Source organism: Equus quagga, chromosome 8 (assembly GCF_021613505.1).
Source record: "Equus quagga isolate Etosha38 chromosome 8, UCLA_HA_Equagga_1.0, whole genome shotgun sequence".
NCBI classification, from domain to species: Eukaryota; Metazoa; Chordata; class Mammalia; order Perissodactyla; family Equidae; genus Equus; species Equus quagga.
In genome coordinates, this window is record NC_060274.1 from 98,514,307 (window position 1) to 98,528,633 (window position 14,327).

Below are 14,327 nucleotides of genomic sequence, written 5' to 3' on the forward strand. Positions count from 1 at the left end.
GGAAAAATCAATGCTCATAAGAACAAGCTGGCCAGCACTTCAGTCACCCAACACTTGGATCCAGTCATCAGCCAGAGCAGATCCATCTTTTTAAATTATAAACGTGGTCATATGATAACCTGCACCCCCCTATTCAAAGCACTTTCACACTATTGATTCTCTCCCCAATTAGACTGTAAGCTCCATGAGGGCAGAGATTTTTGTCTGACGACTTTACTGCTGTCTTCCTAAACTTTACTGCAGTGCCTGATGTAAAGCAAATTTCAAGTAAATACCTGTTAAATGAATAAACGATGGCCTGTGTTTGCCTCGATGGACAAAATGGCTTCCCAGAGGCAATACAGTTTGAGAAATTCATGAAATCAATGGGACTTGAAGTAATTTACATTTAGTAATGTGGTAGAAGTAGGTGCCAAGCCACCCATGTATTAGCTGTCCTTGCAACACTTAGTAACTAATGGCCAAAAAGGAGCAAAAGACCATGCTGGGCTAATGAGAACTTTATCTCAAAGGGAGTTTCCAGTAAAGCTTTCCTGACAGTGTTTATAGCCATTTGTTATTTTCCTATCTTCATGTAAATTGTTCTGATTGGCAAAGAAATTGCTTTCTCATGAACTAAAACAAGACTGATCCTGTTGGAAATGGTCTGCTGAAGACTGTCCTGGCATGCTAGGTATCCTCTGGACTCAAACCGAACCACATCTTCCTTGTAAGATAAGTAGGAGAGGCAACAATTTACCAAAATAGATGAATTTAGCAAGTATACCTTGGGTTTGATCTGCTAAGATGTTTTAATACCACAAAGAAAAAAAATGAGATCTCCAACCACTTTATAGTCCTTGAGACTAATTAATTATTTGACCTTGGAACCTCATTAGTCAAATAGTTCTATTAATTAGGATATTCCTTATTTAATGGTGATTTAATTTAATTGTGACTTTTTAAAATTGTAATTATAGTGCAGGGCATTTATGAAATGTCATGTGAACTTGTGGTTACAGAAGTAAACTGAGATCCAGGGTTACTGGGACTCCAGTGCTGACTTCACAATAGTAGGCAAATACCTGGGAGAAGTTTCTCTCCTCCAGAAAAAGCATGAGCTTCCTTCTGGGTCTTTCTGTGCAGCCTCTAGGAACACCACAGAGATTCCTAAAATTAATACTTACCCATACAGCATAAATACACAATAATACTTCAGTTAACCGCTGGGACCAAGAAACAGGTATTCTAATCAAGCAGCTTTTTGAAAATAACCTGTTTGTATTATAGAACAGATCCAGGCAAGAGCTTCTTTACATAGGACTTATAAAAGAGTGAGCAGAACAATTCTTTTTCAGGCTTAGAGTGATGTTAGTGCATCCCCCAGTCAGGCGTCTTGAGAAATACAGAATTTTACCAACCACAGACCTTCAGTCTCATAACCAGACCTTCAAATTTTGATGTAAAAATAATGTCAATGAATTTTGGCAAAAGTACATAGGGATTTTAAGGCAAATAAAATCAAACTATAACAGCAGCTACCATTTATTGAGCACGTATTAGGTGTCAGGCTCCTTGCTCAGCTCTTTGCATGCATAATCTTTCCCTAAGGTAGAAAGCTTCAGAAGTCCATGAAAAATGACAGGCATCTAAAAGAGAAAATTTGATTACAAAATATAAGCATGGAGTGCTGGCTCTGAAAAACAGTGGGCATATGGGAGGTATTATTAAAGTAATAAGCTTTAAAGACACAATCATAAAAATGTAAATTTAGGAGTTCAATCAATTTTTCCCTTCGGATCAAAACTGCAGTCTCTGGAGGTTGAGAGCACAGAGCTCCAAGAGCTCTGGGGAAACAGCAGGGCAGGCTTAGCAATTGCACCCCCTGAGTCTCTCCTATAACAGAGATTTCTCTGTGTGGTTGGTAGAGTTCCTAGCCTGCTGTTGAGCAGGGGGGAAATCTGGAGCGACTGAAATACAGTAAGCATTATTATTACCAAACAGATGCTAAGAAAGTAAAATAATAAACAGCAAAAATGAAATACAAGTCACAAGTGATTTTTGAAGATCCCAGCAGGAGAATAAATACAGCTTTAAAAAATATTTATTAAATAAAAAACTTAAAAACTTGAATGTGAAGCAATTCCATGATTATGCATGCACCAAATCAGTACAACCAATCTATACAATATCAACCATGAAATAACTATAATGATATTTAAAAATGATACCGAAAAAAAAATTATTTTCATCACAATAAAGGCCAAGGTACATTTAAATGGATCAATGGATGATGCGAAAAGTGGTAACACAACTCATTTCACCATCTGGAGTACTAAAAGGAAATAGGATTAATAAAACAAAGATTGAAGTAGAGCACATCTAGTAACTACCACAGCTAACTGAAGTGTTAAAGTATGAACAGTAATTAGCAAAAGATCACAGTCACGAAAGAGATTACCTGAAGTTATATGTTGAATGTTGAGAAATATAAGTAAAAGAGTTTAATTCCAGTTGTAAATTAGTTCAGGTGCTCTTTAAGCTATTTCTACTTAAGTGATATGAACGATGCCTGACCCGGCAGTCAGAGTTTATTTCTAACTGTGAGTTAGCTGGCCACGCGTTAACTTCCTCAGCACAACAGTGTGAGCACCAGCCCAGGGAGTGTCTGTACAGTCCTGCTTAGGTTTTTCAGAAGAAAGCTTTTATAAGAATAGTAAAAAGCACACAGAGATATATGAAAACTGTTTGGCATTGATTTTTCTCTAAAATTTCTCTGGGAACGAAACCGCCCTGTGTCAATGACAGAAAGAGGGGAGGAGTTATCCTCTGCTCACCTGAGCTCGCCTCTTCAAGACATGCAGAACAGAGAAGTCTCTTCGCATAGTCATTGGGAACCTCACACTTTGGGTCAGCAAGCTTTTTCTGGAAAGGGCCAGATAGTTAATATTTTAGCCTTTGTGAGACAAGAAGCAAAATCAAGGATAGCATGTCGATACATAACAAGAGAGAAAACCTATTTCCATAAATCTTTTATTGGCAAAATTCAAAGTATAGTGATGATAATAATTGAGTACAATTTTTTTGGAATACAGGTCTACTGATAAGAAGAGTGAAATTCTGTTTTGGGGGATAATTCATTTAATTGGGGGATAAAAGTTAGTGCCTTATCACCAAATCAATTGCAAATATTCATCTGTAAAAACATTATTAGTTCATGGGCCATACAAAATCAGATGGCCAGATTTGGCCTGCAGACCATGGCTGACTATGAGACTTCTTAGTGATGCCACAGAAGAGTCAAAAAGCAGAAGCAGGGCTGGCCCCGTGGCTGAGTGGTTAAGTTTGCGCGCTCTGCTTTGGCGGCCCAGGGTTTCACCAGTTCGGATCCTGGGCGCAGACATGGCACTGCTCATTGGGACATGCTGAGGCAGCAGCCCACATGCCACAGCTAGAAGGACCCACAACTAAAAATACACAACTATGTACCAGGGGCTTTGGGAAGAAAAAGGAAAAATAAAATCTTTAAAAAAAAAAAGCAGAAGCAAAGACCAATAACAATAGAAATCGTAATTTACATGTTTTTGGAAATGTATTTATGTGCATCTTTATTTCACATTTCATTTTGTTTGAACTTCTCTTTGATTGGCCAAAGGCATTCGTTTGCCTTGGGGGTGGATTGGAATTATTTAGCAGATACGAAAAGAGGGAGAAAGAACAATGCTTAGCTACTGACTACTGAAATAAAATATTTTGGTTCCAAGCAAGGCCAGAATATTGAAGCCAAGCATAGCAGAGTGAAATTCTTTTTTTAAAAAATTACTTAAATTCCTATTTACATATCATGAGCCAGGTTTGACTGACTGCTACCTTCAGTTGCACTAAGCCAAAGAAAAAGAGTAAAGGTTATGTTTTAAGGGAAGTCTGCTACATGATGTCTTAGTCACCTATGGTCACATTAATGTTGAATAAGAAACCACCTCAAATTTCAGTGGCTTACAACAATAAGAACTTACTCTCATCTTCTTGGAGCCTGTAGGTCAACTGTGGTTCAGCTAATCTAGTCAGGGCTCAGTGGAGTGACTGTGTTTCAGGCTGAGGTACTGCTGGGCTGTGCTCCAGGTTGTAGGTTCACCCAAGTTTGCTCATGTCTGCTCATTCTGGGGCCAAGGCTAATGAAGCAGCAATTTACCAGGGCATGTTCTTCTCATGGTGGATTATCAGAATGCAAGAGGCCAGCCACATTGCACAAGCATATTTAAAGCTTCTGCCCATGTCATGTCCACTAACATTCCTTGGCCAAAGTTTGTCACATGGTCAAGCCCTGTATCAATGGTTAAGGGAAGTACACTCTGCCCCCCAATGGGATAGGAGGAGAGTGAAATTTGCTGCACAATAGTTCAAACTATTGCCTGAGGAGAGAAGAAAAACCCTGAGTGTAGAATCCTACGAAGTATGGAAAAGGAGATGAGAAAGAAAGTGAATGAGAACAATCCAGCAGACATTCCCAAAGTGTCAGTCAGGAAGCATTTGGCCCCACGTAACAGAAAATCCCACTACAGTGGTTTAAACAGGTTTTTTGGGTTTTTTTCCCTAATAACAAGAAGCACTGACGTAGGCAGTTGAGGACAGATGTTGCTGCCCACGTCATCAAACATCCAGAATCCTTTTATCCTTTTGTTCTCCCATCCTTAGCCTATAACTTCCTCTTCTCTCTCTCTTTCTCTCTCTAATGATCCTAAAAGACTGCAGGATGTACATATTCCAAACAGGGTTGAAGGTGAAGAAGTCAAAAACCTTCTCCTCTTATGGCCTTGTTTTTTTCATTCAAGAAAGGAAATCCTTTCCAGTTTCTGCAGCATCTTTTTGGCCAGAACTGTGCCCCATGGCCACCTCTGACTGGATGACTAGGATAACTGAATATTTAGTTTTCCAACACTGATGTCACAGGAAGGCAAGAGAGGAGGTGGTTGGGATTGGAGACTGAGTGAGCTAATCCATCTTCTGTGCTATAACTTCTCTATCCTAACCTTGTGGTAGAAAGGGGTTTGCTGTAACAATGCCCAGATAGGAATGGAAGTACACGGGAATGCTTCAGCAAGTAGACCACTCACCTGGGTGCAGCTGGGGGGAGGCTACAAGCCTGGAGTCAGGCCCTGCACTGACCTAGCGCCACATCCAACCTGGCTTAGAAGTGTTGGTGAAGGAAGGTATATAGAGAGATGCATGAGGTATGTGTCTTGGTTCCTGCCTGTGCATGCTCTCGGATCCAGGAGCTTCATCTGTCCCCATGAAAGAAATTAGGATACGGGGAGGGATTAGAGGAATAGAGGCCTGAGAGGAGGGCATTCTGGGAAGAAATGTTCAATGCTCAATCCCTTCTCCTATGATTCAAAATTATTAAAATAGGCTGTGACAGATCAACACGGCTTTAACCAAGTCCCAAAGACAGGAAAAGGCAAAAGATTCCTAAAATAAAGTTACTTGGTGGTGGAATAAAGCCTGGCCCAAAGAGCTGACCCAGTGCTGACTCAGGGAGTCAGATGAGAATGATGTTTCTGGGTTTGTGATGAGACTAAAGCTGGATTGCCCAGCCCTACCCTTCTGGATCAGGCTTGTGCCCCAAAGAAGTGGCTCTGAAAATGAATCGAAAGGGCTAGGAGGAGGGAAGCAGAGTAAGCAGAGGAAGGTGAGAATTTTCCCTCAGTGCCTTGAAGAATCACAGGGTGATTCTCTCCCAAGATGCCCTAGGAAAGACCAGAATCAGTATCAGTGGCAATGAAGTCTACAAGAGGTATAGCTGCAGTCTATTACCATGGACAAGATTGTGGCTATGGACCTCATCTCATTTTCTGAGCATCAGCTGTGACCCCAGCTGTCTGGCCTAGAGTTTCAGCTGCTTCCAGAGAGGGGCGTAGCATCCTTTATCACTAGTGGGGAGGCATGGAACTAATCCAAACACAATTTTGAAGGGAGCTTCTAGCAGTTATCTCAGGAGGCTGTTCTCTCTCTAGGCAAGACCCACCTTATCCTGAAAGCCAACAGAGTAGGGCCTGCACAATAGGAGCAAAAGAAGAAGCCTTTTAGGGCTTTATTCTCTTTCTCCCCTGAAGAAGAGAAAAAATAACTCATCATATCTTCTTACTAATATAAATGACAGCATAAATCTCAATTTTGTTTCTGGGGAGCATGAGTCAACAATATTTTAATTTTTGTGATTACAGGTAACGTTGGTCTGTAGCTCATAAAACCATTTGGATAATAATGGGGAAGAATATCTTTAATAGGGTGCAGTAGGAGCTAGTTTACGGAGAATGAACTTTCTATTAATCGACTTCAGCAATCCCTTTGCAGCTCAATTTTATATTTTCCAGAAGAATAATTGAAAATAATCATTAAGAATGTCCAGGAAAGAAAACTTCCCTTAATTATCTTCTCCAATAAATGTGAGAAGCTGCCGCCTTGTAACAACGCAGTCAACCCTCTATATGATGATACTGTTAGAAACGAGGAGAGAGTGAGAAAGAAAGCGAGAATTAACATAAGAAAGAGAGAAGTGGAGAGAAGAAAGGAATAGCCTCCACAGCCTGCCTGTAATACTCCGAAAACAGGGAAGAGGAAGGCAGTACAGATGCATCCTATCTAGGTTCAAACCTCCGGTCCCCCCGTGTATCAGCTGAGTGACATTGGGCATCATGTAAGTCCCCTAAACCTCAGTCTCTTTATCTGCAAATTGGAAATAAGAGTTCCGACTTCATACGGTTATAACGATAATTAAAAGATAATAGATATAAAGCACTTTCCAGAATGGCTGGCAACGGTACTTGATAAAAATTAAGTGGCGTTCCTACATAAATAAATAAATAAAACAGTCCATCTCTACTCATTATCTATTAGATATCCATTACATCTGACATAATCTATAAAATGGGTTCTGCCTTAAAGGGATTCGCTCTCCCTCATAATCGTTTGGAGTCGATTTTTCCACCTATTGCTTATATAATGAGCCTGTCCTTCATAAGTTCCTCTTCACCCAGTTCCTCACTTACCACGTCCCCATTCCCACGTTTCCTGGACCAGAGCTGGCTCGGCCACAAAGGAGGTAATGCCCACGCTGCCTGCTCCTCTCCAGCCCTCCAGCTCAGTACGGTCACTTTCATGGGCTCTTCCAAGGTGCAGATGCAGTCAGCCAGCTGGTGAGTCAGCCAAGCAGAGTCACAGCGGCCAGCCTCTCACCCTGGGTCATTCAGCAGTCACAAGGCCACAACGCCTGCCACTTAAGGAGAAGGGAACTCTTGAACTGGGCTCATCAGCAAGCTTCTTCCTTCCCTTCCAGCCATGTTAGAATCTCATGCTTAAAAATTTCTCCTCAGGCAACGAACAGCTGCCCCAAACTTGGAAGAAACTTGCTACTTGAAGAGTCTCCTCGCAGTGAAGATCCAAAACAGACTACGAGTCTATTGATGGTCACCTCTCACAGAAGTGTAGCAGTTTAGAACTGAACCAAGTACAGTCCTCTCATTTCATAGAAGAGGAAACTGGGGCCCAGAGAGGCTGACAGCTTGTCTGAGGTCCCACAGCCAGGTCACAGTGCAGCTGGGAGGGACCTGACTCCTGGTCCTGTATCTTTCCATTAGATCCTACTATTTTCTTCCTGTTTTGGCCCAGGGGTGAAGAGAGAGTGTTAGATTATGTCAAACATGTCCCTTTAAATAATACAATCTAAGCAGCTACCATATTATAGGGACTGTTGACAAAAAGAGAGAATGCCCTCCTACTTTGAGATCGGCACACATTGAAATAAGCAAATGTCTTACATTTAACTTGATTGTCTAGAAATTAAACTTATGTCTCTACGAACACACCCAAAATTATGAGGGGAGCAATGCTCACCAAAAAGTATGACTTTCATCTATAAAATTTACTTTTAGGATCCTGAATAGAGACAAGGAAAAATCTAAGATGTTGTCAACTCTTATCCACCTGGCGTGTGTGTGCATGTGTGTTTATCCTGACAGTGCATGGCAGGTCAAATTTTTCAAGTGGTGAAGTTTCCTGCAAACAAGGAAAGGGCTGGCCCTGTTGTGAGTTTGCCCTAATGACTGCCCCTTCCTTTCCATCTGCCGTTGGTCAAGCTGCAACTCCAGCTGGGACAAAATCCAGTGCCGTGGGCTCGGCAGTCGATGTTGTTTAGGCTGAGCACAGATCATCAGGACGCTGAGTTTATCTAGACTTTGGTGAAATGTAGAGGTTATAATGTAAAGAAAGAATATATTATGTCAGGTCTGGTCAAATTCATTTAAACTCTAACCTACTCAACACACATATTATAAATTATAATCTGTAAACATTAGTTGACCGATTAATCTTTAACTTAACTACTGAGTAGATAATAGAACACAGAGTTACTGTGAGACTTGGGGTAGAAAATCTTTAATTCATTCTCCACCTACATGTTAACATTCGATGCAGCTCAGAACAAAGAAACATATATATATATAAGAAAGTTATAAAATAAAGGTCACAAAAAAGGGGTAGGAAAAGGCAAAAGACACATAATTTTATCAGAAATTTGGGATGAGGCAGTTGCCTGAACACTGAGTTTGTCTTGGGCTTCCTGACCACAAATAATATTGGTGAAACTAAGCTCCCTATTTTTACATATTTACTACCACATAGATAACATTCTGCTTACGTCATTTAATTCTCTTTGGTTCATATACTTTAAACCAAAGGGAATCATATGTGTAAAGGGTTTTCTGAATTGCCTGGTTGTAAGCCAAAACTGCTTAAACCAATGTAACAAAATTACGTTATGGACAAATTGAAGACCCACAATCACTTATCCAAAACCATTGGGGCCAGAATTCAGAATTATTCAGAATTTGAAAATGCAAAAAATTATATGGAGCCTGTGTTACATATCATTTCCAGAGCCTGAGGTGGCACCCTATAATCAAACATATGCCTATTTCTGAAATGAAATGTATGAGTCACACTTGGTATATATGAAGTGTAGAAATAGCCTCCCATCAGTTCACATCAGGTTTTGCCACCGATGGAGTCTGTCACAATATGAAAAAACTTCGTTTTCAGAGCTTTTTGGATTTGGGAACAGTGCATAAGGGGTTCACACATACTCACACGCACACACACACATATACACATATATGCACACACATAATAAAGAACTACACACGAGAAGTATGACTAGGGAAAGCTTTGCCTTTTTTCTTATTATCCGTTTGATCTGGAGCAAATTATATCACTCTGGGCTATTTTTGCAGCCACAAAAATAGGAGTAAATGTGGAATTAACCAAAAAGTAAACTGTGACTAAATGTTGTAAACATTGTTTGAAGCGCTTTTGGTGAATGAGCATAGCCAGGAGGTTAGGAGATCTGAGTGCCATGACACCTCTGCTGTTGACTTGTGATGTGACCCCTGGAAAGTCACTTCATTTCCCTGGTCCTCAGATTTCTCTCCTGTAAAACGAGGTAATCATTTGAAATGATCTCTAAGGCCCTTTCTAGATCCACAATCTTTGCTTCTAACGTTTTTCATTTTGTTCATGTCAACAAGTTTAATTTTTAAAAATTAATATCCAGTAATATATGTTTTAAATCATCTCTTGATCTAATCTATTTTTTTTGAGGAAGATTAGCCCTGAGCTAACTGCTGCCAATCCTCCTCTTTTTGCTGAGGAAGACTGGCCCTGAGCTAATATCCTTGCCCATCTTCCTCCATGTTATAATTGGGACGCCAACCACAGCATGGCGTGCCAAGTGGTGTCATGTCCGCACCCGTGATCCGAACCAGCGAACCCTGGGCCACTGAAGCAGAATGTGCGCACTTAACCACTGCGCCACCAGGCCAGCCCTAATCTGTCTAGTTTTACACAACTGTACATGTTAATCATCCTTTAGTCATTGAATTACAAGAGTTTTGGGCCAATCACTTCTCTGACCATTTCTAAATATGTTGTTTTACATACAAGCAACATAGAAAAACTAAGCATGATAGTAAAACCAGAAGGCTCCAAGTCCTTTCAGCTGGACTTTGCGAAGCTCTTCGTATTATTTTTACATGCCTTGATGTCCTTAAAATAAGAACAGAAAGTGCCACAAGATTATTTCTCAACTCTGGAAATATTTGCGAGTAATTTTGCCAAAGTATTAGTCATAAATGCTAATTGAAAACTCCAGATGGCAGTATCACAGTTACCTTGCCTTGCTAATTCTCCTCTTTGAAATCTTGCCCTCCTAAGAAAACACGTTGAAAAGAAATCTCTTTGAAACATTATCTTGAGCATGGAAATTAGCTTCTCAAGGGGTGGTTGGTTTTTTTTCAATTTTCTTTTCTTTTTTTTTTTTTTCCTTGAGGAAGATTAGCCCTGAGCTAACATCTGTGCCAATCTTTCTCTACTTTATATGTGGGACACACACAGAGTGACTGGTGAGTGGACTAGTTCTGCGCCCTGGGTCTGAACTCACAATCCTGGGCTGCCAAAGCAGAGCAGGCAGAACTTTAACCACTCAGCCACAGGGCCGGGCCCTCAAGGGTTTTAAAGAGAAAACTCATGCTTATGGCCTGTGTATCATGTCTTTTTTTGTAGTCACTGTTTTAATTTATAAAAAGTAAATTTTGGAATAGCTCGATGGTAGGAAACAGTGAATTGAGTTTCTATAAAAATATTTACCAGTTTTGAATCTTACTAAACTTCTGGCACTCAGGGCGACAATTACTGTGTTAGCCAATGTTCCCCTGGAGCCAAGCCAAGTTCAAAGTTTCCAGTGACCTTGAATGGGACTTTATACTCAGGTCAGCTGCTTGGTTATAAGAATAAAATAAGAATCTAGGTCAGTATTGCTTGTACTGACAGCATAACACTTTTAAAATTATTGTCATGTGTATTTCCTCCATGACTTATACTCTTGCTAATGTATATTTCCCCCTTATCTGCAAAATATGTTTCTAATGTTTGTGCACGCACACATGTACCCATTCACTAACCTCTCCAGCCTCTGTTCTCAAAACCAGCAACTCGTATCACTATAATCACTTATTTAATAATTGAAGGCCAGTCCTCCAAATCCTAGCTCAATTTTCCACTACTAATATGCATACTTCCTGCCCTACTCTTGTCTCTATAGGTTTAGAATGGAAATTGGAAAGAAAGAATAAGGATTAGAACATTTTATCTTACCCTCCCTTTTAACTCCTGTCCCAAGCTCTGCCCTACATTCCTAGTGTGTCTTGAACAGTGGCCTGAAATTAATGTTGGTTTATTTTAGTATGTATTTGTGACTGCAGAGACACAATTTAATGCATGATATATCCAAACACGTATTATTGTAGGAATCAGTTTTTCTTGTCTTTTTCCACTGAGTTAAGGAACATGTTCCCTGACACATGTAAGAAATATTTTTATGGTTGTTTTTATATTTTTACACATTGCAACTCATTTCCTAATCCAGCTTTTCTAAACTGTTTAAAAACAGCCATCACTATTTCTACTTATTGCTCCACTTTTTTGAGTGATAGTCTCACTTTATTAATTTCTTTTAAAGCTTAGTGAGCAACGTTTCTGTATAACTTCTCTGCCTTTTCTTCTAAGAGTATGGCCTTGAAAATATAAATAGAGAGAGAGATACATATACTTATCGTAACTATAAACTATATGAAGAAACATTTTGATAAGTTGAGAGAATTAAATGAGAAGATGAAAAGAAGGCAAGTTTTTTTCTCCCAGCTCTATTCTCGACCATAGATCCCATTTATACAGACCTCGCCTATATCACCACCCCACCTACCTCCCAATGCTTGTTGACTCCGCCTACTGGTCTACCTGCCAATGGGAGGTAAAGGAGAATCAAGGAATGACTGCTAAGGAGAGATGGAAACAAGGCTAAAACATAAAAGGAAATAGATGGGGGAAGTTTGAGTGGTAAGCTAGTGGGCTCTTGCACTCTTGTTACTAACTAAACAGTAATGCACAGACTTTGAAGCAGACCAAAGAACAGGAGAATGTTCAGCATCTGCGTTCCCTATCCAACAATAGCCTTCTCCTCCCCTCCAAACTTAAACACTTACTCAATTTCTTTACATAAATTTTCCCATAAAAGAGAACCAAATAAGCAACTATGAATAAGATCTAACCTAGACTGTTTTTATGAGTGAGGCTAATAGATCTGATCATGCTTAACTGTGATCGTAGATTTTGGTGGAAGAAATGGTGTATTGCTAATAATTTACAGTCTCTCCAGTGTACACTCAAAATAATGATAATAATAATAGATAACAACTATCGTATATATCTATATGCCATACACTTTCATGTATTCTAAACACTTCACATATATTAAACTAACTTACCAGTCACAACAATCCTAGCAGCATCCTTGTTGTACAGACAAGGAAACAGAGACACTAAAAGGTTAAATAACTTGTCCAAGGTCACCCAACTCATAAGTGGCAGACTCAGGGTCACACACACACGAGAAATTTTCACTAACTTGAGAAACTTGAAACTTACTAAAAAACAATCATGCAAATGAAAAAATAAATAACCATACACTTTGACAAATGGAAATTGGTTTCATATCCCACATTTAATTAATTCTGTTGTAATTTCTGAGAGGAGGAGTTTAGATTAATCAAACAAAAAAAATTTCAACCACATAGTGAGTAAACAGTCATGCAGCAACCATCTTGTGCCAAGAATTATCCTATGGAGTGAAATGTTTTCATCATTTCCTTAAAGTTAGACGATATACTATTTGAGTAGTCCCACGCTCCAGCAAAAGATGCACGAAAAAAAGTGTGTGTGAGCATTATACATAAAACTGAAGCTGTATTATGTCCTCTAACAGTAAAAATATTTATCGGAATGCACATTAATCCTCAGCTGCCCCTTGTCAGCAGTATATTAAAATTACAGCCTTTCCTGACTTTATTGAGAATTTAAACTACACGTGTTATTTAGCTCTAATCTTACCACCACCTCAGATGTTATGTTTGTAAACTTATACCTCCTGGTTCCTTTTATAGGATGCAATTAAGGGGATAGCTGCAAATGGTTGTGACACAGTAATTTATTTTAGCATGGTGGTTTGATTTAAGGCTATTGATATGTTTGTTCAAAAGACTGAAGACTGAGTGTTGCATTAGACATTTAAAGGAGGTACCATAAAATCAAACTGCAAAAAGTCCAATGGTCTATATGCCCATCATAAATGCACTGCCTTACTGTTATTTTGAAGACCTAAAATAACTTGCAGAAAACTTCACAGTATTAATTCTCCCTCTAAAGATGAACAAAATAACTGTACTAAACCTCTGGTTAATATTTTAAGCACAATATTAGAGTTTAAAGACAAATACAAACACTGGAATGAAGGTTTAATTTACATTTTTTTAAATAAATCTTTTAGAAATATTTCAAAGAAGTTAGGAAAATAATAATGCAAATACAGAGGACCAAAATGAATTCCACAAAACACTAAAGGACTGTTAAAGGCGTTACCCTTTCCCTCCAGAAAATTCATTTTGGCATCAAAGAATCTGGAGAAATGCGAAATTTCTTTACAGGTTTCTTTCCTATAACTCATTGATAATTTTCATATGTTAATTGCCTTATGAATCTCCAAGAAGGAAATACGACATACAGTATTTCCTGAAATGTTTGACTTTAAAACCCCTTTTTCACAGATCATCTTGGAGGACTTGAGTTATACAGAAATCATTTGGGGATTTTTGTTTCAGAAAAAAAGGACTCTTGCCACAAATATATTTGCTGGCCTCTAAAGGAAAGATGCTCCTGAGTCTGGGCTCTCCCCTCTTATAAGTTTTCCACTTGACTCTCAGCTCCCTTAAGGTAGAGGCAGTGTCATCCATCACTGACTCCCCAGCCTAGCACATTGCTTGATATATATTAAGGACTCAATAAATATTTGCTAAACATTTCTACTTAAGATATTGTCGTTACACTGCTGTCTCATTATCCTTTCCTCTTTTTTCTCCCATTCAGCTCCCTGAAGTTGATTCACTGACTGACCATTTAAGTGTGGGCCTTTCTGGTTCCTAATTCAATGTTTCCAGAGCCGAGATAGGATTAGATACCCAAACGTAGCTTCTAGGTACTCACAGTCTCCTTCATAGACAACCTGGGTGCCAGGAGCCAGAATTATGTGTGTGTAAGTTATACTCTCCCAATCCCCTTCTGGATTAGCATGGCCCAGAGATCTAGTCCTCTTCTTTGAATTTTTTGTCTTTATTTCTTTTATATAAAATATTTAAAATATACAGAAAATTGAAGAGAGTGACATTTTTTTTCCCCTGAAGATTTGC

At 39.2% G+C, this 14,327-nt stretch overlaps 1 protein-coding gene across 1 annotated transcript in view; it reads right to left on the minus strand.

Annotated features, from left to right (window-relative positions):
• Positions 1-1,302: 1,302 nt before the first annotated feature.
• The window catches only part of LOC124243325 (basic proline-rich protein-like), a 40,548-nt gene continuing 27,523 nt past the window's right edge, over positions 1,303-14,327 (minus strand). Inside the window, exons 3-5 of the mRNA XM_046668936.1 lie at positions 7,029-7,633; positions 2,817-2,904; positions 1,303-1,628 (exon numbers count right to left, since the gene is read on the minus strand). Of these exons, the coding sequence (XP_046524892.1) occupies positions 7,498-7,633 (136 nt within the window). The 3' untranslated portion in view covers positions 1,303-1,628; positions 2,817-2,904; positions 7,029-7,497. The remainder of the gene's footprint in view (positions 1,629-2,816; positions 2,905-7,028; positions 7,634-14,327) is intronic.